The sequence below is a fragment of the Oncorhynchus gorbuscha genome, linkage group LG01 (genome assembly GCF_021184085.1).
Source record: "Oncorhynchus gorbuscha isolate QuinsamMale2020 ecotype Even-year linkage group LG01, OgorEven_v1.0, whole genome shotgun sequence".
Classification (NCBI taxonomy): Eukaryota; Metazoa; Chordata; class Actinopteri; order Salmoniformes; family Salmonidae; genus Oncorhynchus; species Oncorhynchus gorbuscha.
The window spans coordinates 102,753,388-102,776,435 of NC_060173.1; the positions used below are offsets into that span (position 1 = coordinate 102,753,388).

Consider the following 23,048-nt stretch of genomic DNA (forward strand, 5'->3'; position numbering starts at 1 on the left):
AGCTCTGGTTACACACTGACACTGGACACTGAAACTGCTGCGACAAAAGGGACTGAAACGCACACATAGATAGCTGTAAAGAAGGTATTTGTTTTTTATTTTTAATACATTTGTAAACATTTCTAAAAACCTGTTTTCGTTTTTGTCATTATGAGGTATTGTGTGTAGATTGATGAAGAAACAAATTATTGAATCAAATTTAGAGTAAGGCTGTAACGTAACAAAATGTGGAAAAAGTGAACGGGCCTGAATACTTTCCGAATGCTCTGTATAGACACACACACACACACACTTGAAGGGATTACAGTGAGTCTGATCTGGCTTGGCTACACTGAGGGAATGCAACATCTGAGACCCAGAGGTGGCTGCCCTCCTGTGGGGAAACTCATCCACTCAAGTCCCAGGTTGTCAGTCTGGCCCTCAGGCCTCCTCTCACCCACATACAAACCCACACACTGGTGACAGATTTGGAGAGTGGACACAACATGGGCAGGCCACAATGGTGCCAACAGCAAGGGGAGAGAAAGGAGAGGACAGAAAACAAGTGGTGAGAGAGAGGAGGAAGCAAGAAAGCTGGGGAAAGAGTGCGTGAAAATGGAGGGAGAGAGGAACAGTTTCTAAGCATACAGTTCCTGGCCTCATACATAAATAAATAAATAAATAAACAAATAAACAAATAAACAAACAAACGTGATGCAATACCCATTTATCCCCATCCCAAAAGCACATTATACCGATGTTTTCTTGTTTTGCCTAATCTCAGACGGCACTACCTGCTTGAGGTAGAAACAAGCCTCAACTTAAAAAGATAAAAGTAAAAACTATGAGCTCCGGTTGTGTTGTGTTTAATTCCCTCAGCCCAAAAAGAAATGTAGCTAAATATCCAGCCTAGAGAGACACATGCAGAGAGAGAGAGAGATAGAGAGAGAGAGAGAGAGAGAGAGAGAGAGAGAGAGAGAAACATGCACAGAGAGAGAGAAACATGCGCAGAGAGAGAGAGAGAGACATGCGCAGAGAGAGAGAGAGAGAGACACACGCAGAGAGAGAGAGAGAGAGACACACGCAGAGAGAGAGAGAGAGACACACGCAGAGAGAGAGAGACACACGCAGAGAGAGAGACACACGCAGAGAGAGAGAGAGAGAGACACGCGCAGAGAGAGAGAGAAAGAGAGACACACGCAGAGAGAGAGAGAGAGAGAGAGACACACGCAGAGAGAGAGAGAGAGAGAGAGAGAGAGAGAGAGAGAGAGAGAGAGAGAGAGAGAGAGAGAGAGAGAGAGAGAGAGAGACACGCAGAGAGACAGAGAGAGAGGAAAATCTATAGATTTGCTACTTTCTATTTTATTAGGATCCCCATTAGCTGTTTCAAAAGCAGCAGCTACTCTTCCTCGGGTCCACACATTAATAGACAACAGCTCAAGGACAGAACTACTTCAATTCAAAAATAAATAAAAAAGGCACACATAGCCAACATATCAATACCAATACATACACACAAACTGTCAAATTGGGGAGAGTCGTTGTGTCGTGAGGTGTTGCTTTATCCGTTTTTTGAAAACCAGGTTTGCTGTTCATCTGAGCAATATGAGATGGAACGGAGTTCCATGAAATAATGGCTCTATATAATACTGTACGCTTTCTTCAATTTGTTCTGGATTTGGGGACTGTGAAAAGACCTCTGGTGGCATGTCTGGTGGGGTAAGTGTGTGTGTCAGAACTGTGTGTAAGTTGACTATGCAAACTATTTTCAACACATTAATGTTTCTTATAAAAAGAAAAAGAAAGAGAGAGAGAGAGAGAGCGAGCGAGACAGAGAGATCTCACAGAGAAATTAGGCAAATCCCCTCATAACCCTAGAGCTCCATGGGAAACAGCTCTCAGCTAAGTCAATAAGATTCTACGGTTCTATTTGAGTCCGTCCAGAAACTCGAAGTGCATACAAAATACACAGCAAAATGCAAACAGGAAGGAAGCAAACAGACACAAACAGCCCCAGAAGCAATGGTAATAGCCCCTCTACCGTGAATGAACAGAACAGGGGTCCAGCAGCAGCATCACTCACCTGAACCCGAGGATGGGATCATATTCCCAGCTCTTTGGACTTCATCAAATCTACTGAAGATTACATTCAACCTGCAGAGGAGAGGAGCAGAAGGTTACATTCAACCTGTAGAGGAGAGGAGCAGAAGGTTACATTCAACCTGCAGAGGAGAGGAGCAGAAGGTTATATTCAACCTGCAGAGGAGAGGAGCAGAAGGTTATATTCAACCTGCAGAGGAGAGGAGCAGCAGGTTATATTCAACCTGCAGAGGAGAGGAGCAGAAGGTTATATTCAACCTGCAGAGGAGAGGAGCAGCAGGTTATATTCAACCTGCAGAGGAGAGGAGCAGCAGGTTATATTCAACCTGCAGAGGAGAGGAGCAGAAGGTTATATTCAACCTGCAGAGGAGAGGAGCAGAAGGTTATATTCAACCTGAAGAGGAGAGGAGCAGAAGTTTATATTCAACCTGCAGAGGAGAGGAGCATAAGGTTATATTCAACCTGCAGAGGAGAGGAGCAGAAGGTTATTTTCAACCTGCAGAGGAGAGGAGCAGAAGGTTATATTCAACCTGCAGAGGAGAGGAGCAGAAGGTTATATTCAACCTGCAGAGGAGAGGAGCAGAAGGTTATATTCAACCTGCAGAGGAGCGGAGCAGCAGGTTATATTCAACCTGCAGAGGAGAGGAGCAGAAGGTTATATTCAACCTGCAGAGGAGAGGAGCAGAAGGTTATATTCAACCTGCAGAGGAGAGGAGCAGAAGGTTATATTCAACCTGCAGAGGAGAGGAGCAGAAGGTTATATTCAACCTGCAGAGGAGAGGAGCAGCAGGTTATATTCAACCTGCAGAGGAGAGGAGCAGAAGGTTATATTCAACCTGCAGAGGAGAGGAGCAGAAGGGTTCAACCTAGGTTATTCAACCTGCAGAGGAGAGGAGCAGAAGGTTATATTCAACCTGCAGAGGAGAGGAGCAGAAGGTTATATTCAACCTGCAGAGGAGAGGAGCAGAAGGTTATATTCAACCTGCAGAGGAGAGGAGCAGAAGGTTATATTCAACCTGCAGAGGAGAGGAGCAGAAGGTTATATTCAACCTGCAGAGGAGAGGAGCAGCAGGTTATATTCAACCTGCAGAGGAGAGGAGCAGCAGGTTATATTCAACCTGCAGAGGAGAGGATATTCAACCAGCAGGTTATATTCAACCTGCAGAGTTATATTCAACCTGCAGAGAGAGAGGAGGCATATTCAACCTGCAGAGGAGCAGAAGGTTATATTCAACCTGTAGAGGAGAGGAGCAGAAGGTTATATTCAACCTGCAGAGGAGAGGAGCAGAAGGTTATATTCAACCTGCAGAGGAGAGGAGCAGAAGGTTATATTCAACCTGCAGAGGAGAGGAGCAGAAGGTTATATTCAACCTGCAGAGGAGAGAGGAGCAGAAGGTTATTTCAACCTGCAGAGGAGAGGAGCAGAAGGTTATATTCAACCTGCAGAGGAGGAGGAGTTATTTTCAACCAGAAGGTTATATTCAACCTGCAGAGGAGAGGAGCAGAAGGTTATATTCAACCTGCAGAGGAGAGGAGCAGAAGGTTATATTCAACCTGCAGAGGAGAGGAGCAGCAGGTTATATTCAACCTGCAGAGGAGAGGAGCAGAAGGTTATATTCAACCTGCAGAGGAGAGGAGCAGAAGGTTATATTCAACCTGCAGAGGAGAGGAGCAGAAGGTTATATTCAACCTGCAGAGGAGAGGAGCAGAAGGTTATATTCAACCTGCAGAGGAGCGGAGCAGAAGGTTATATTCAACCTGCAGAGGAGAGGAGCAGAAGGTTATATTCAACCTGCAGAGGAGAGGAGCAGAAGGTTATATTCAACCTGCAGAGGAGAGGAGCAGAAGGTTATATTCAACCTGCAGAGGAGCAGAAGGTTATATTCAACCTGCAGAGGAGAGGAGCAGAAGGTTACATTCAACCGGCAGAGGAGAGGAGCAGAAGGTTACATTCAACCGGCAGAGGAGAGGAGCAGAAGGTTACATTCAACCTGCAAAGGAGCGGAGCAGAAGGTTACATTCAACCTGCAAAGGAGCGGAGCAGAAGGTTACATTCAACCTGCAGAGGAGAGGAGCAGAAGGTTACATTCAACCTGCAGAGGAGAGGAGCAGAAGGTTATATTCAACCTGCAGAGGAGAGGAGCAGAAGGTTACATTCAACCTGCAGAGGAGAGGAGCAGAAGGTTACATTCAACCTGCAGAGGAATAAAACAAGGAAAGGAAGAAGAGAAGAGGAAAGGAAGAGGAAAGGAAGGAAGAGAAGGGGAAAGGAAGGAAGAGAAGGGGAAAGGAAAGGAAGGAAGGGGACAGGAAGGAAGAGAAGAGGAAAGGAAGGAAGAGAAGAGGAAAGGAAGGAAGAGAAGGGGAAAGGAAGGAAGAGAAGGGGAAAGGAAGGAAGAGAAGGGGAAAGGAAGGAAGAGAAGAGGAAAGGAAGGAAGAGAAGGGGAAAGGAAGGAAGAGAAGGGGAAAGGAAGGAAGAAGGGAAGGAAGAAGAGAAGGGGAAGAGAAGGAAGAGAAGGGGAAGAGAAGGGGAAAGGAAGGAAGAGAAGGGGAAAGGAAGGAAGAGAAGAGGAAAGGAAGGAAGAGAAGGGGAAAGGAAGGAAGAGAAGGGGAAAGGAAGGAAGGAAGAGAAGGGGAAAGGAAGGAAGGAAGAGAAGGGGAAAGGAAGGAAGGAAGAGAAGGGGAAAGGAAGGAAGGAAGAGAAGGGGAAAGGAAGGAAGGAAGAGAAGGGGAAAGGAAGGAAGAGAAGAGGAAAGGAAAGGAAGGAAGGAAGAGAAAAGAGAGAAAACAGGTCACAAAACTGAAAAAGAAACAGGAAGGTGAAAAGCCTTCTCACTGATTCACCCGACATTATGGATCTGTACCTGTCAGAGAACACATTTCCCTCTGGCCTATTCAGGAGAAAGAAGAGAGAGCCAAACTAGACCACATAGAACTGGTAGATGAGCATTTAATAGGTAGAATGAGCGTTTGGAACGACCTTGGCCCAAAGAATGTGGAGGGAAAACGTAAAAAGGCAGGACTGATAGAATGTAATACCGAATACAATTTCCTCCAAGTCACCCTAGTGGTGTAGTGCTACTGTTTAGGTCATAATATCTCAAATGAAATATGTACCGACAGAATATTATTATAGAATATGCATAAAAAGCATCTTCTAATTGCAACATTTGACCTATGCCCACACATTGTCTCAAGAAAATGTTATATTTGTAGTACCTTCAAAACACCAAATTAGGCATATTTCATTTCAAAATAGGCCATCACTGTCAATCGTGAATGATAATTCCTCAGGTTGTAGCGGTGAATTGTCCAAACTACGTCTGCATGAAAATCATTGATGTCAATCAGTTTCATGGGAAAATGCATTTAGATCTTCTGAAACGACTGTTTGGGGAGTGAATTAGAGCAGATGGTGTTAAACTATTAGCTTTTCTTGTTTTTCGTTTCAATCAAAGCATATATCCTGCCTAGTGGCACGCATCACTTAACATGGTCCACACACCCGCACAGTCGTGAAGAGGGCACGGCAGCACCTCTTCCCCCTCAAGAGGCTGAAAAGATTTGTCATGGGCCCTCAGATCCTCAAAAGGTTCTACAGCTGCACCATCGAGAGCAACTTGACAAGCTGCCTCACCACTTGACCGCAAAGCGCTACAAAGGGTGGTGCGAACAGCCCAGTACATCACTGGGGCTGAGCTCCCTGCCATCCAGGACCTCTATATCAGGCGGTCTGCAGCAAAGCACCCCGACAACATGATGCTGCCAACCCGTGCTTCACGGTTGGGATGGTGTTCTTCGGCTTGCAAGCCTCCCCGTTATCCTCCAAACATAACGATGGTCATTATGGCCAAAAAGTTTATTTTTGTTTCATCAGACCAGAGGATATTTCTCCAAAAAATACAATCTTCGTCCACATGTGCAGTTGCAAACCGTAGTGTGGCTTTTTTATGGCGGTTTTGGAGTAGTGACTTCTTCCTTGTTGAGCGGCCTTTCAGGTTATGTCGATATTGGACTAAATACTTTTGTACCTGTTTCCTCCAGCATCTTCACAAGGTCCTTTGCTGTTGTTCTGGGATTGATTTGCACTTTTCGCAGCAAAGTACATTAATCTCTAGGAAACAGAACGCGTCTCCTTCCTGAGCAGTATGACGGCTGTGTGGTCCCATGGTGTTTATACGTGCGTACTATTGTTTGTACAGATGAACGTGGTACCTTCAGGCGTTTGGAAATTGCTCCCAAGGATGAACTAGACTTGTGGAGGTCTACAATTCATTTTCTGAGGTCTTGGCTGATTTCTTTTGATTTTGCCATGATGTCAAGCAAAGAGGCACTTGAATGTAGGCCTTGAAATACATCCACAGGTACACCCCCAATTGACTCAAATGATGTCAATTAGCCTATCAGAAGCTTCTAAAGCAATGACATCATTTTCTGTAATTTTCCAAGCTGTTTAAAGGCACAGTCAACTTAGTGTATGTAAACTTCTGACCCACTGGAATTGTGATACAATGAATTTTAAGTGAAATAATCTGTCCATAATCAATTGTTGGAAAAATGACTTGTGTCATGCACAAAGTAGATGTCCTAAGCAACTTGCCAAAACTATAATTTGTTAACAAGAAATTAGTGGAGGGGTTGAAAAACCAGTTTTAATGACTTCCACCTAAGTGTATGTAAACTCCTGATTTCAACTGTATACACACACATTTACACTCATTATTTGCTGATGCTGCTGTTCTTTATTTTACTCTTAATATTATCTATCCTGATACCTAGTCACTACTCTGGCTTCTTGTAAATATCTAACTCAATACCTCATACCCTTGCACATTGATATGGTACTGGTACTCCTTGTATATACTGGTACTCCCTGTATATACTGGTACTCCCTGTATATACTGGTACTCCCTGTATATAGCTCCAAGTTTTGCGTTTTCTATTTTATTCCTCGTGTTAGTTAGTATTTTATATTATTATTTTCTAAACTCTGCATCTTTGCGAAAGGTTCATAAACAAGCATTTCACTGTAAAGTCCACACCAGTTGTGTTCGGCGAATGTGATAAATGACATTTGATTTGATGCGCTGTTGAGTTTTGACCGCATGAGAAAGAAATGCCACTATTCAGCTTCATCTAACCATCCCCAAAAAAATCTCATTTGAAATGAGGCGTTTTTGGCGTAAGAGTAACATTATAGGCCTACTATGCTGTTATATTCAGTTCTGTTATCATCATCTTGCGGGACATTGATCCAGCTCATGTATTCTCAAATTGAAAAAGCTCCGGCAGGACTAGGTACCGTTTGTCCATCTTGAGACACTTTGCCAATATACACTTCCTCAAAATAGTCCGTATTAATCTAAATATGTCATTGATTTTTACATTTCTGCAGAGATCTTAGTTGCGTAACTTTACATCTAACTAAGGTGTTTGGTGCAGTATTTCTAATTTCTCAAAATGTGCATGAAAACGAGTAGTCTATCATTGAATGACAACAAACACTTCATTTAAGGATCCCTACTGTTGACCAATGAGTAACGAAGGGGTGTAGATATCGGCTCCGAACTTCGGCTTGCCTCCAAAAACAATTGTGTGTGCGCACAAACAGCTGAAAAACCCCTTGCCGAAGACCAAAACAATCAATAACGTCATAAAATGTCCTCATAACGATGCACAAACTGTTACAGATGGGAGGCATGCGGGCGCCTTTACACGGATCAAATGAGGCAGGAATTTATTTGGTGTCAGTTAGTGAAAATGCTGTGTAGATTTAATCCCTCCAGATTTCTATTGAGTCACTTTGACTTGGAAATGAGGCCAAAACTAGAAGCTGTCAGCTAAACCTTTTTCATTCTAATGCTATTTTACAAAATTTGCATCTGCTTCTCTCTTTCTATTCAAATATAGTACAGTCCTAAGCCAATATCCCCATCCCTTTTCCACAGAAGGTAGCTTGCTAAATTGCCCAAATTAGAATTTGACATTCTCACACTGTTTGCAACATAGGCTTTTTAAATCACATGCACTACTGTGGTAGACATTGATCTACTCAAATCTTTGTTAAAAACACATTGAATCAAATAAATACAACGCACACTGCTTGCAGGAAATAGCAGGAAACTCCGATGTGAACATATCGATAAGAAGACTTAGTTAGTATTTAACTGGATATAACAAAATGCTTTTTAATTGCTCATGGATCTCTTGGAGGAAATGGATTAAGAGTGTTCCTAGAGACAGGAGGAGGGCACAGGTGGGCACTAGAGAGCCTCAGCACCCACCATGCCCCGGGCCCATAACCAATCTAATCATGGCCAGAGGAAGCACTCCTAAAGGGAGACTAAAGGAGCTTATCCCTCCTCCAACCATGCCCCTTCAAGCTCCCTTTATAAAGAGTCATCTCTTCCCTTTGGGTCTGGGAAATAGTTTTGTAATACTACCTACAACAATGAAGAGTGGGTAGGAGCAATGCCAGGATCACCAATGTGGGATGTAAGAGGAAGACTGTGAAAAACAGTTCATAGTGACAAACTGAGATCAAGGAGGATGGGCCACCTTCTTCACAGAGTGCATTGCATGTTAGCGGCCTGTTGACATGGTAGTAAACCAAACTAAAAAAGGGGGGAACAGTAGTAAACTAAACAGGGGACGATCAGAGAGGCAGATGCCCCAGTCGGAATGGTTCCAGGAACAGCTATTCCCCTTTAACTCTCAACCAAAGAGACAATTGGGAGTGAATCAATCTGCTGCCCAGACCCACTCAAACATCCACACACTTAGTTAGAGCCCAGGCTGAGTCATCATAACCATCGTCTCTGTCACTCCCACTACCATCATGTTTAAATAGCATACTATGGTATCACTTAGCATCACTGAGACCTGTGTGGCCAATCGGTGTGACCCGGTTACAAGATTAGCCTATCATGGGCCTGCATCCATGATTCTGCAACAACTGTTCTCCAATAAGGCGTCATGGTACATTGGCCTGACTAATCCAATAAGAACTGTATTGGTATGTGGATGAATTCAATAAAGACTGGCTACCATACACTCAATCCCTTCCCAACCTCCACGCCACAGACACGGGCAGGCTGGTGTGGCAGCGCCAACGTTATATTACCCATGAGTCTTCATTTCTCACACGGGAAAGCTAATTGGAGGCCTGACAGCCACAGTGAATGGATAGCTGGCTAGCTAGTGGTTACGGTGGAGTGTTCTTTATTAAACGTTGGAGGGCAGAACAAGGGGAGAGAGATCAGTAGATGATGACTGTTGATAGACGTCCCTGCAGAAAGTAAGACATTCATTTGAAAAAGTCACCTTTGATTTGAAAGATTTTGCATTGTTAGGGTTATATAGTAAGCTTGAATGAAACACATCGAACACTTGACATAACAGATAATTTAACCTAGGTGGTTTCCTTCCCTTTAGGTCCTTTACATTAGACCAACCCCTCTTTCCCAGTGTCGTGGTCTACAGTGTCGTGGTCTACAGTGTCGTGGTCTACAGTGTCGTGGTCTACAGTGTCGTGGTCTACAGTGTCGTGGTCTACAGTGTCGTGGTCTACAGTGTCGTGGTCTACAGTGTCGTGGTCTACAGTGTCGTGGTCTACAGTGTCGTAGTCTACAGTGTCGTGGTCTACAGTGTCGTGGTCTACAGTGTCGTGGTCTACAGTGTCGTGGTCTACAGTGTCGTAGTCTACAGTGTCGTGGTCTACAGTGTCGTGGTCTACAGTGTCGTGGTCTACAGTGTCGTGGTCTACAGTGTCGTGGTCTACAGTGTCGTAGTCTACAGTGTCGTAGTCTACAGTGTCGTGGTCTACAGTGTCGTGGTCTACAGTGTCGTGGTCTACAGTGTCGTGGTCTACAGTGTCGTGGTCTACAGTGTCGTGGTCTACAGTGTCGTGGTCTACAGTGTCGTAGTCTACAGTGTCGTGGTCTACAGTGTCGTGGTCTACAGTGTCGTGGTCTACAGTGTCGTGGTCTACAGTGTCGTGGTCTACAGTGTCGTGGTCTACAGTGTCGTGGTCTACAGTGTCGTGGTCTACAGTGTCGTGGTCTACAGTGTCGTGTAGGGTGTTAAAATGATCAGAGAAAGCGCACTTCCGAATGAAATATTTTGCATATTTGCTAAATGTTAATTGTATAGGCCTACTGAATGGAGTCATTCAGGGGATTACATTCCCTTTAGGACCTTTACCTTAGACCACACCCCTCCTTCACAATGTTGTAGCCTAGCGAGCGAGAGAGAGAGCGAGAGAGAGCGAGAGAGAGCGAGAGAGAGCGAATAACTGACCACCGTGACTGACCCAAAATGAAGGAAAGCTTTGCAGAGCATAGCCTTGCTATTGAGAGACGCAGCCGTAGGCAGACCTGGCTCTCAAGACAAGACAGGCTATGTGCACACTGCCCACAAAATGAGTTGGAAACTGAGCTGCACTTCCTAACCTCCTGTCAAATTTATGACCATATTAGAGACACATTCCCATCAGATGACACAGACCCCACAACGGATTCGAAAACAAATTCAATTTTGATAAACTATAGGGTGAAATACTATTGGGTGAAATACCACTGTCTGCAGTCACAGCAGCAAGATTTGTGACCTGTTGCCACAAGAAAAGGGCAACCAGTGAAGAACAAACACCATTGTAAATACAACGCATATTTATGTTTATTTATTTATCCCTGGGAGGGGGAGGGAGGGAGGGAGGGAGGGAGGGAGGGAGGGAGGGAGGGAGGGAGGGAGGGAGGGAGGGGGAGGGAGGGAGGGAGGGAGGGAGGGAGGGAGGGAGGGAGGGAGGGAGGGAGGGAGGGAGAGACAGACACCGAGAATCAGTGACAGACAATCAGAGTGACAGACAGAGAGACAGGCAGACAGAGACAGGCAGAGACAGACAGAGGCAGAGAGACAGGCAGAGACACAGAGAGACACAGAGACAGACAGAAAGACAGAGGAAGAATGTTCATCATACCGTGACTGTGGTAGGCCCTTCTTGCTGAGGTCCATCCTCACCCTCTCCCCCACATGTCTGTAGATCTCCACCAGGCAGCCCATAGCTCCGTCTCTCACCTAAGGACACCAGGGGGAGGTTCAAAGTTCATCTAGAACATGCCCTAACAGGACTACAATAGAATATGAAAATGTCTTTATCTACGGACAGAATGCAACTCCCATTCACTCACAGATGTGTAAACGCCAACACTAATATGATTTTTTTAGCAGATCTTGAAACAGTTGCTGAACAGAATCATTACCCTGCATCCCCCAAAAGATAGCACTGTTCTGTTATGTGGCTGCCACTAGGGGGCGTCATGTCCCTGTAGAAATGCCTTTGTGTCCATCTGTGCTAGAGGCCCACTCCCTCTCCCTCCCTGACCAGCAGTGTAATAAACTGATTCATAACACAGCAAACGCACCTGACTGGTGGGATCTCCTAGTAGATTGCATATGTGAGGGACTATTTTACTGAGGGTTAAGCCTTGGGCTCCGTACCTGGAAGAACAAAGAGGGAGAGAGAGAGAAAGCAATGACATCATAGGTAAACATCAGCATCACTGCAATTAGACTCCTGACAATAAAGACCTTACCATAATAACATTTTAAAATTCCCTATGATACACATGAGAGAATATTGACACATTTTAAATCAAACCTAGGCTCATCCATGCTCTCGGCAGTCAGCTACAATTCCATTGCTGTCAGAGTATTAGAAAGGAGAAATCTAAAAATGTATATTGAATCTTACCTTGCCTATGACGAAGGAATGATGGAAAAACATGAGCAATGGTAAAAGAGATCAGCCGAGAGCTCTAATGACAATCTGGTGTATAGTAAGAACATACAGATTGATAGATGGGTGATTGAGAGGCCAGGCAGTCTTACATGTTGAGCGTTGAGATGAGACAAAGGCACACTCCCTCTCTGGTCCTGTTGTTCTTGTGTTTGAAGCCTCCCAGCATTCTGTCCCACACGTACTGGGGAGGAGAGGACAGGATATTTGCACCAGGGCAACAATCAAATAGCTTTTTGTCACGGATCAGGTCATATCAAGTAACATACAATCGAGTCAGGAATCAAAACCTACCTGGGATTCAGGAATGAATCAACAGGGAACTGGTAAGGAATTGTGGGATTGACTCAAGACCTTTGTCAATAACTCATCTATGAGGACATGTTAGCCCAGGAAAGCGCCACCTGTGGGATGTGGGAGTGTGTGTGTGTGTGTGTGTGTGTGTGTGTGTGTGTGTGTGTGTGTGTGTGTGTGTGTGTGTGTGTGTGTGTGTGTGTGTGTGTGTGTGTGTGTGTGTGTGTGTGTGTGTGTGTGTGTGTGTGTGTGTGTGTGTGTGTGTGTGTGTACACACATACCTGTGGGGTGGTTGCCTGCTCCATGATCTTCAGCAGCAGGATTTGATCTTGGTCTCTGACTTGGTCTTTGGAATCCCCCAGACGATCTATCAGACTGGGCAGTACTGGAGACACACAAGGGAGAGGGATGGACACACAGGGGAGAGGGATGGACACACAGGGGAGAGAAGAGAAGACAGGGGAGAGGGATGGACACACAGGGGAGAGAAGAGAAGACAGGAGAGAGGGATGGACACACAGGGGAGAGGGATGGACACACAGGGGAGAGGGATGGACACACAGGGGAGAGGGGTGGACACACCGGGGAGAGGGGTGGACACACCAGGGGAGAGGGATGGACACACAGGGGAGAGGGATGGACACACAGGGGAGAAGGATGGACACACAGGGGAGAGGGATGGACACACAGGGGAGAGGGATGGACACACAGGGGAGAGGGATGGACACACAGGGGAGAAGGATGGACACACAGGGGAGAGGGATGGACACACAGGGGAGAGGGATGGACACACAGGGAGAGGGATGGACACACAGGGGAGAAGGATGGACACACAGGGGAGAGGGATGGACACACAGGGGAGAGGGATGGACACACAGGGGAGAGGGATGGACACACAGGGGAGAGAAGAGAAGACAGGGAGGGGGATGGACACACAGGGGAGAGGGATGGACAGACAGGAGAGGGGATGGACACACAGGGGAGAGGGATGGACACACAGGGGAGAGAAGAGAAGACAGGGAGAGGGATGGACACACAGGGGAGGGGATGGACACACAGGGGAGAGGGATGGACACACAGGGGAGAGGGGTGGACACACAGGGGAGAGGGGTGGACACACAGGGGAGAGGGATGGACACACAGGGGAGAGGGATGGACACACAGGGATGGAGGGATGGACACACAGGGGAGAGGGGTGGACACACAGGGGAGAGAAGAGAAGACAGGGGAGAGGGATGGACACACAGGGGAGAGGGGTGGACACACAGGGGAGAGGGATGGACACACAGGGGAGAAGGATGGACACACAGGGGAGAGGGATGGACACACAGGGGAGAGGGATGGACACACAGGGAGAGGGATGGACACACAGGGGAGAGGGATGGACACACAGGGGAGAGGGATGGACACACAGGGGAGAGGGGTGGACACACAGGGGAGAGGGATGGACACACAGGGGAGAGGGATGGACACACAGGGGAGAGGGGTGGACACACCGGGGAGAGGGGTGGACACACCGGGGAGAGGGGTGGATACACCGGGGAGAGGGGTGGACACACAGGGGAGAGGGATGAACACACAGGGGAGAGGGATGAACACACAGGGGAGAGGGATGGACACACCGGGGAGAGGGATGGACACACCGGGGAGAGGGGTGGACACACCGGGGAGAGGGGTGGACACACCGGGGAGAGGGATGGACACACCGGGGAGAGGGATGGACACACAGGGGAGAGGGATGGACACACAGGGGAGAGGGATGGACACACAGGGGAGAGGGATGGACACACCGGGGAGAGGGATGGACACACCGGGGAGAGGGATGGACACACAGGGGAGAAGGATGGACACACAGGGGAGAGGGATGGACACACAGGGGAGAGGGATGGACACACAGGGGAGAGGGATGGACACACAGGGGAGAGGGGTGGACACACAGGGGAGAGAAGAGAAGACAGGGGAGAGGGATGGACACACAGGGGAGAGGGGTGGACACACAGGGGAGAGAAGAGAAGACAGGGGAGAGGGATGGACACACAGGGGAGAGGGATGGACACACAGGGGAGAGGGATGGACACACAGGGGAGAGAAGAGAAGACAGGGGAGAGGGATGGACACACAGGGGAGAGAAGAGAAGACAGGGGAGAGGGATGGACACACAGGGGAGAGGGATGGACACACAGGGGAGAGGGATGGACACACAGGGGAGAGGGATGGACACACATGGGAGAGAAGAGAAGACAGGGGAGGGGGATGGACACACAGGGGAGAGGGATGGACACACAGGGGAGAGAAAAGAAGACAGGGGAGAGAAGAGAAGACAGGGGAGAGGGATGGACACACAGGGGAGAGGGGTGGACACACAGGGGAGAGGGATGGACACACAGGGGAGAGGGATGGACACACAGGGGAGAGGGATGGACACACAGGGGAGAGGGATGGACACACAGGGGAGAGGGATGGACACACAGGGGAGAGAAGAGAAGACAGGGGAGAGGGATGGACACACAGGGGAGAGAAGAGAAGACAGGGGAGAGGGATGGACACACAGGGGAGAGGGATGGACACACAGGGGAGAGAAGAGAAGACAGGGGAGAGGGATGGACACACAGGGGAGAGAAGAGAAGACAGGGGAGAGGGATGAACACACAGGGGAGAGTGATGGACACACAGGGGAGAGGGATGGACACACAGGGGGGAGAAGAGAAGACAGGGGAGAGGGATGGACACACAGGGGAGAGGGATGGACACACAGGGGGGAGAAGAGAAGACAGGGGAGAGGGATGGACACACAGGGGAGAGGGATGGACACACAGGGGAGAGAAGAGAAGACAGGGGAGAGGGATGAATACACAGGGGAGAGGGATGGACACACAGGGGAGAGGGATGGACACACAGAGGAGAGAAGAGAAGACAGGGGAGAGAAGAGAAGACAGGGGAGAGGGATGGACACACAGGGGAGAGAAGAGAAGACAGGGGAGAGAAGAGAAGACAGGGGAGAGGGATGGACACACAGGGGAGAGAAGAGAAGACAGGGGAGAGAAGAGAAGACAGGGGAAGGGTTAGCATTGCTATCTAAAGATGTGGACGTTGAGTTAAAATCCAATGGAGCTCAAACGTTTAGTCAAGGCAGGGATACAAGCGTTTTTTAGTCAGGCATTTTGTCTAGAAATCTAAAACAATCTTTTATTTGAACTCCTTTAACCATGAAGTGATATTTTTTAAGATAATAAAATGACACAATCTCACCTGTTCCCACATGGTTCCTAAATCGGTCCTGTAACCTTGTCACTAGGACAGATAAAAGGTCTATTCCAAGCAAAGCCACCTGGAAAACACAAAAGGAGAACATTTTGAATAAACAAAAATACAAAATGACAACATATGAAATAAAAGTACATCGAAATAAATAAAACAACATCTTAAATGATCTCTTTTTAACAACATTAAACAATCTAACAATAAACAATTCCTTCTGATTCAGTCCAGCATGCAAATTAGTTTCACAAAGGGTTGAGGGTAAACTGAAATATAATCACTCTATCTGCTGAAAAAAGGACCATGTATGATGCTGCCACTCTGAAACATGTAATATTGACTTATTACAACTTTTGTACCGTGCTGCCATAGAAAACTCATTTGAAAAAGTTGCCAGTCACCATGGGAAAAGTTGCCAGTCACCATGGGAAAAGTTGCCAGTCACCGTGGGAAAAGTTGCCAGTCACCGTGGGAAAAGTTGCCAGTCAACGTGGGAAAAGTTGCCAGTCACCGTGGGAAAAGTTGCCAGTCACCGTGGGAAAAGTTGCCAGTCACCGTGGGAAAAGTTGCCAGTCACCGTGAGAAAAGTTGCCAGTCACCGTGGGAAAAGTTGCCAGTCACCGTGGGAAAAGTTGCCAGTCACCGTGGGAAAAGTTGCCAGTCACCGTGGGAAAAGTTGCCAGTCAACGTGGGAAAAGTTGCCAGTCAACGTGGGAAAAGTTGCCAGTCAACGTGGGAAAAGTTGCCAGTCAACGTGGGAAAAGTTGGCAGTCAACGTGGGAAAAGTTGCCAGTCAACGTGGGAAAAGTTGCCAGTCAACGTGGGAAAAGTTGCCAGTCAACGTGGGAAAAGTTGCCAGTCACCGTGGGAAAAGTTGCCAGTCAACATGGGAAAAGTTGCCAGTCAACGTGGGAAAAGTTGCCAGTCACCGTGGGAAAAGTTGCCAGTCACCGTGGGAAAAGTTGCCAGTCACCGTGGGAAAAGTTGCCAGTCACCGTGGGAAAAGTTGCCAGTCAACGTGGGAAAAGTTGCCAGTCAACGTGGGAAAAGTTGCCAGTCAACGTGGGAAAAGTTGCCAGTCACCGTGGGAAAAGTTGCCAGTCAACGTGGGAAAAGTTGCCAGTCAACGTGGGAAAAGTTGCCAGTCACCGTGGGAAAAGTTGCCAGTCAACATGGGAAAAGTTGCCAGTCAACATGGGAAAAGTTGCCAGTCACCGTGGGAAAAGTTGCCAGTCAACATGGGAAAAGTTGCCAGTCACCATGGGAAAAGTTGCCAGTCACCATGGGAAAAGTTGCCAGTCAACATGGGAAAAGTTGCCAGTCACCATGGGAAAAGTTGCCAGTCAACATGGGGAAAGTTGCCAGTCAACATGGGAAAAGTTGCCAGTCACCATGGGAAAAGTTGCCAGTCACCATGGGAAAAGTTGCCAGTCACCATGGGAAAAGTTGCCAGTCACCATGGGAAAAGTTGCCAGTCACCATGGGGAAAGTTGCCAGTCACCGTGGGGAAAGTTGCCAGTCACCGTGGGGAAAGTTGCCAGTCACCGTGGGGAAAGTTGCCAGTCACCGTGGGAAAAGTTGCCAGTCACCGTGGGAAAAGTTGCCAGTCACCGTGGGGAAAGTTGCCAGTCACCGTGGGAAAAGTTGCCAGTCACCGTGGGAAAAGTTGCCAGTCACCGTGGGAAAAGTTGCCAGTCACCGTGGGAAAAGTTGCCAGTCACCGTGGGAAAAGTTGCCAGTCACCGTGGGAAAAGTTGCCAGTCACCGTGGGAAAAGTTGCCAGTCACCGTGGGAAAAGTTGCCAGTCGTGGGAAAAGTTGCCGTCACCGTGGGAAAAGTTGCCAGTCACCGTGGGAAAAGTTGCCAGTCACCGTGGGAAAAGTTGCCAGTCAACGTGGGAAAAGTTGCCAGTCAACGTGGGAAAAGTTGCCAGTCAACGTGGGAAAAGTTGCCAGTCAACGTGGGAAAAGTTGCCAGTCAACGTGGGAAAAGTTGCCAGTCAACGTGGGAAAAGTTGCCAGTCGTGGGAAAAGTTGCCACGTGGGAAAAGTTGCCAGTCAACGTGGGAAAAGTTGCCAGTCACCGTGGGAAAAGTTGCCAGTCACCGTGGGAAAAGTTGCCAGTCACCGTGGGAAAAGTTGCCAGTCAACGTGGGAAAAGTTGCCAGTCACCGTGGGAAAAGTTGCCAGTCACCGTGGGAAAAGTTGCCAGTCACCGTGGGAAAAGTTGCCAGTCACCGTGGGAAAAGTTGCCAGTCACCGTGGGAAAAGTTGCCAGTCACCGTGGGAAAAGTTGCCAGTCACCGTGGGAAAAGTTGCCAGTCACCGTGGGAAAAGTTGCCAGTCAACGTGGGAAAAGTTGCCAGTCAACGTGGGAAAAGTTGCCAGTCACCGTGGGAAAAGTTGCCAGTCACCGTGGGAAAAGTTGCCAGTCAACGTGGGAAAAGTTGCCAGTCAACATGGGAAAAGTTGCCAGTCACCATGGGAAAAGTTGCCAGTCAACATGGGAAAAGTTGCCAGTCAACATGGGAAAAGTTGCCAGTCACCATGGGAAAAGTTGCCAGTCAACATGGGAAAAGTTGCCAGTCACCATGGGAAAAGTTGCCAGTCACCATGGGAAAAGTTGCCAGTCAACATGGGAAAAGTTGCCAGTCACCATGGGGAAAGTTGCCAGTCAACATGGGAAAAGTTGCCAGTCACCATGGGGAAAGTTGCCAGTCACCATGGGGAAAGTTGCCAGTCACCATGGGAAAAGTTGCCAGTCACCATGGGAAAAGTTGCCAGTCACCATGGGAAAAGTTGCCAGTCACCATGGGGAAAGTTGCCAGTCACCATGGGAAAAACCATGGCTGATGTCAGGTAAAAGCACTGTGCCCCCAAATAGTGGTCCTTCTGTAGCTCAGTTGGTAGAGCATGGCGCTTGTAACGCCAGGGTAGTGGGTTCGATTCCCGGGACCACCCATACGTAGAATGTATGCACACATGACTGTAAGTCGCTTTGGATAAAAGCGTCCGCTAAATGGCATATATTATTATTATTATTAAATAGTTAGCTGTCCTTGTCATGGGGTGAGAGAGCTGCTCAACGAACATCTAGTGAGAGTAGCCCTGCTAACACCATAACAACACATAAGCATCACCTGAGCTTGTGCCGGCCATGGTGCAATTTTTTAAACTTTCAATCTTGTAAATAAAATACAACTCTGCGCAATGAACCCTGCAGCATTGATGAACACTGCCATCTACTGGTGAGTGTGATAGAAGTGTAGGAAGTAACAGTGTTGCATAGTCCAGGCAGCCAGCAACAGACACGACCTATGTTATCCAATTTCACAGCTTCCGTATCATATGCTGCACAATTAACAGCGCTCCTTTCCTCAGTTTAGGCTGGAGACTGGTTCAGGTTTACTAGAACACTACCAGCAGCAGGCATGTCTGCCCTGGGGGCATAATCCTGATCCTTTGTTCTCATATGCAGATGAAAGGGAATTACAGTAATTAAACTGATGACAAGCCTAAAACAAAAAGGTCTGGAGAACTAAAACTGGATGTCCAGAGGAGGACAACATTACAAAGAGCCACAAATTGCAGCTCTGAATTCAACTACATTCAGTCTCTTCTCTGAGGGAAATGTAGATTCTCTATGGGTCACAAACTACTCATCTTAGAATCTGCTTACCCCATTTAGAACCCTAAACCTAAAAAGCCTTTGTCCTCGTGGTGACCTGGGAAATGTTTTACTTACTTTTACTGTCCTTTCAGGGATTTCCAGGAACCACTAGGATAGTAATACAAGCCCACAAAAGACACACACTTGGTCATCATGGGGAGAGGATGGTGGAGGATGGCTGCTGCAGTGCAACCTCCCTCCCTGCCTCACCCCTCCCCGCCTGCCTCCCGCCTGCCTCCCCCCTCCCTCCCTGCCTCACCCCTCCCCGCCTGCCTCCACCTCCCTGCCTGCCTCACCCCTCCCCACCTGCCTCCTGCCTGCGTATGAGAATGTGAGTGAGTGAGTGAGCGAGCGAGCGAGCGAGCGAGCGAGCGAGCGAGCGAGTGAGTGAGTGAGTGAGTGAGTGAGTGAGTGAGTGAGTGAGTGAGTGAGTGAGTGAGTGGAGTGAGTGAGTGAGTGTTTCCTCACTCTTCCTCTGCCTGGGCCTCTCCAGCCTGATCCATCCACCCGTCCAGTCAGTCTAGCCCAAGCTAGTCTCCACCCCCAGAGAGAAACAGACCTCTCCTACTCCCTACAGACAGACAGATGGCTATACTGCCTCCCCCTCCTGTCTCACCCCCAGGCCCTCCCTTCCCACAGCATCCCCCGTCTCCCCCTGGCTCAGGGCTGATAAACATAGTAGGGATTTTTCCCTTCATCATGGCTGCTCTACACTTCATTTCAACATAACATGACCTTCTCTTATATTGCTCCTCTCACTGAATATAACTAGGGTTATGTTGACATTCTGAGACAAGCTAGCAGACTGGCTGGGACTGTTGTTCTACTTTCCCTGCATTCAGGTTCATTTGTTCACCTTGACTGACTAGTGAGGAGCCGAGTATGGATCTCCACCCGGAGATAGAGGCTACAGGACACTGAGGCTGGTGGCCATCCTGTCTGATGACACGCTGGTAAAATAATCTCACCTCAGTCCCGATTAAACCTGCAGCTCTGCATCTCTCTCTCTCTACAGTACTGTAGCCATTCGTAGCATACAGTGGCATCATTGCCATCAGCTGGCTGAGAGGATGAACAACTCCTAAAATTCTATGACAAGCAGAACCTACAGTCCTACACACAGTAGATCTCTATATGACATGGATAAACAAGGAAGGGGACATTAGATGATTCCATGCCTATCCTCCTGGCAGTAAGACATGTCAAACAAAGCAAAAGGCCCCAGCCAGTAGTGCTAGCTTGGTATAGCCAGCTAGATGTGTTCTCCAATACTACAGGATGGGTGGTTATCTCTCGTCCCACAATCCATTATAATGGACCACTTAATGACATCTCATTCACTTAAACGTGTCTGCTACTCATCGCTGTGTCATGAGTCATGGAAAATAAGGATTCTCCCTCTGCTCTCATCTGATGTGGCTGGACCAGGCTTAGATTGAATCATGGCAAAGCCCATTCGCTTTGAGACTTTTATTTTATTCCCAGTGGCCTGACACCACACACACACACACACACACACACACACACACACACACACACACACACACACACACACACACACACACACACACACACACACACACACACACACACACACACACACACACACACACACACACCACACACACACACAACCTTCTCCCTCCCTTGTCTGTTGAGACAGTAGAAGGACATATTAGATCAGACAGGCATGGTTGTATTGCAGATTCATTCGCACGCGCACAGACACACACACTATGGGCTCTCCCTCCCTCACTGAGTCAGGGGAACAGCTGGGCTGAGCGGTGGCTGGAGGAGAAGAGAAAGCCAGCCAGTTAGCCAGCCTGTGGTGTCTGGACAGACAGAGCCCAGAGGCAGAGCTATACAGTAGTTACCTAACACCCTGTCATTGGTCTGGATTCCTGACCCTAGTTCCCTCCCTTACACTACAACATCAACGGTTTACCAGCTGGGGTGGGAGTCAGAGCAGAGGTTTCACTGGACTGATACTAAACTACGGCTGCACGAAATGTGCAAAAAATCTCATTGTTACAGATTGCGATTTGACTTGCGATATAGATCAAAACACTTGGGTGAACTGTTGGAATCATAGAAATAACATGATTTATATTAAGAAGCAAAGTGGAAAGCATAATTGTTCTCGTTTGGAACAATGTGTTGACATCACTTGACCTAACAAAACAGCATGCAAACTTAGATCGAATCAACAGCGAGGAGGAGGAACTGTGCAGGTTGAGTGACAGGGGGTGAGATGACAGAGTAAACTATTCAAAGTATGCTGCACATGGCTGAGTGGAGTTTCAAAATATTGAGATATGGCTCGGCCATCTCTTGCGATATGGATATTGCACATCAATATTGCGATTTCGATGTGAATTGGATGAATTGTGCAGCTCTATCGTCGACCATCTCTTGGGGACAGCACGGTACTGAGTGATGCCGATAATATTATACTTCAGCTGCTCTGTATGTTGTTCCTGGAAGCCCAGGACAGTGACTCAGCGATAGACTAGTCAGCAGGCAATACTCAGGGGCCTGAAGGGGAATTGGCCTAGCTGTTCTAAAGCGGAGTCGTGGAAAAATTTGTAAACATGCGTATACGAAACGCGAACACACACACACACACACCAGTGTTTCCAGAACAATTCACACAGACAATGCACCATTTCTGCCTCTCTATTCCAGCTTGAATTCCTGGATTGAAAACAATAAAATAAGAGTCTACTCTTCCAGCTAAACTCAGCAAAAAAAAAGAAACGTCCTCTCACTGCCAACAGCATTTGTTTTCAGCCAAATGAACATGTGTAAATATTCGTATGAACATAACAAGATTCAACAACTGAGACATAAACTGAACAAGTTCCACAAACATGTGACTAACAGAAATTGAATAATGTGTCCCTGAACAAAGGGGGGTCAAAATCAAAAGTAACAGTCAGTATCTGGTGTGGCCACCAGCTGCATTAAGTACTGCAGTGCAGCTCCTCCTCATAGACTGCACCAGATTTGCCACTTCTGCACCTGCAAGTTCTCTGACATTTCTGGGGGGGAATGTCCCTAAGCCCTCACCCTCCGATCCAACAGATCCCAGACATTTCTGGGGTGAATGGCCCTAGCCCTCACCCTCCGATCCAACAGATCCCAGACATGCTCAATGAGATTGAGATCCAGGCTCTTTCCTGGCCATGGCAGAACACTGACATTCCTGTCTTGCAGGAAATCATGCACAGAACGAGCAGTATGGCTGGTGGCATTGTCATGCTGGAGGGTCAAAAGCTGCCGCTTTCAAGGTGCGGGACTCTAACCCAGAAGCTTATAAGAAGTCCTACTATGCTTGTTTTATAGAATTTGGCAGTACATCCAACCGGATGATTTGGGCCTAATTTATTTATTTTAATTTACTGTAACTCAGTAAAATCTTTGAAATTGTTGCATGTTGCGTTATATTTTTGTTCAGTATTAAATTAATTAATTAATATTATTATTATTATTATTAATTATTATTATTAATATTAAACAGTAATTTTTCCTACTTTGGTCTTCATACTTTGATCTGGTTTCCTTCAAATATCATCCAGTTTCATGAAAAACATCATTTTGACTGTTCCATGACCTTTAACTTCTTATGGCTGGGGGCAGTATTGAGTAGCTTGGATGAATAAGGTGCCCAGAGGTGCCCAGAGTAAACTGCCTGCTCCTCAGTCCCAGTTGCTAATATATGCATATTATTAGTATATTTTGATAGAAAACACTCTGAAGTTTATAAAAAACTGTTTGAATGATGTCTGTGAGTATAACAGAACTTATATGGCAGGCAAAAACCCGAGAAAAAAAATCCAACCAGGAAGTGGGAAATCTGAGGTTGGTCGATTTTCAACTCAGCCCCTACTGAAGATAAAGTGGGATATTGGTCATCTTGCACTTTCTAAGGCTTCCACTAGATGTCAATCGT

The 23,048-nt window shown here is 47.3% G+C and overlaps 1 protein-coding gene and 1 non-coding gene across 22 annotated transcripts in view; one reads left to right on the top strand and one right to left on the bottom strand.

Annotated features, from left to right (window-relative positions):
• LOC124047616 (CLIP-associating protein 1-B-like) overlaps window positions 1–23,048 on the bottom strand; it is a 131,059-nt gene that overhangs the window by 74,772 nt on the left and 33,239 nt on the right. For all 21 annotated transcript variants that reach the window (XM_046367946.1, XM_046367956.1, XM_046367966.1 and 18 more), the window contains exons 3-8: window positions 15,419–15,497; window positions 12,451–12,554; window positions 11,968–12,059; window positions 11,502–11,577; window positions 11,057–11,154; window positions 2,063–2,133 (exon numbers count right to left, since the gene is read on the bottom strand). In XM_046367946.1, the coding sequence (XP_046223902.1) occupies window positions 2,063–2,133; window positions 11,057–11,154; window positions 11,502–11,577; window positions 11,968–12,059; window positions 12,451–12,554; window positions 15,419–15,497 (520 nt within the window). The remainder of the gene's footprint in view (window positions 1–2,062; window positions 2,134–11,056; window positions 11,155–11,501; window positions 11,578–11,967; window positions 12,060–12,450; window positions 12,555–15,418; window positions 15,498–23,048) is intronic.
• Window positions 18,479–18,603, top strand: LOC124048821. The gene has a single exon (XR_006841314.1). It is a non-coding gene; the product is annotated as a U4atac minor spliceosomal RNA (small nuclear RNA).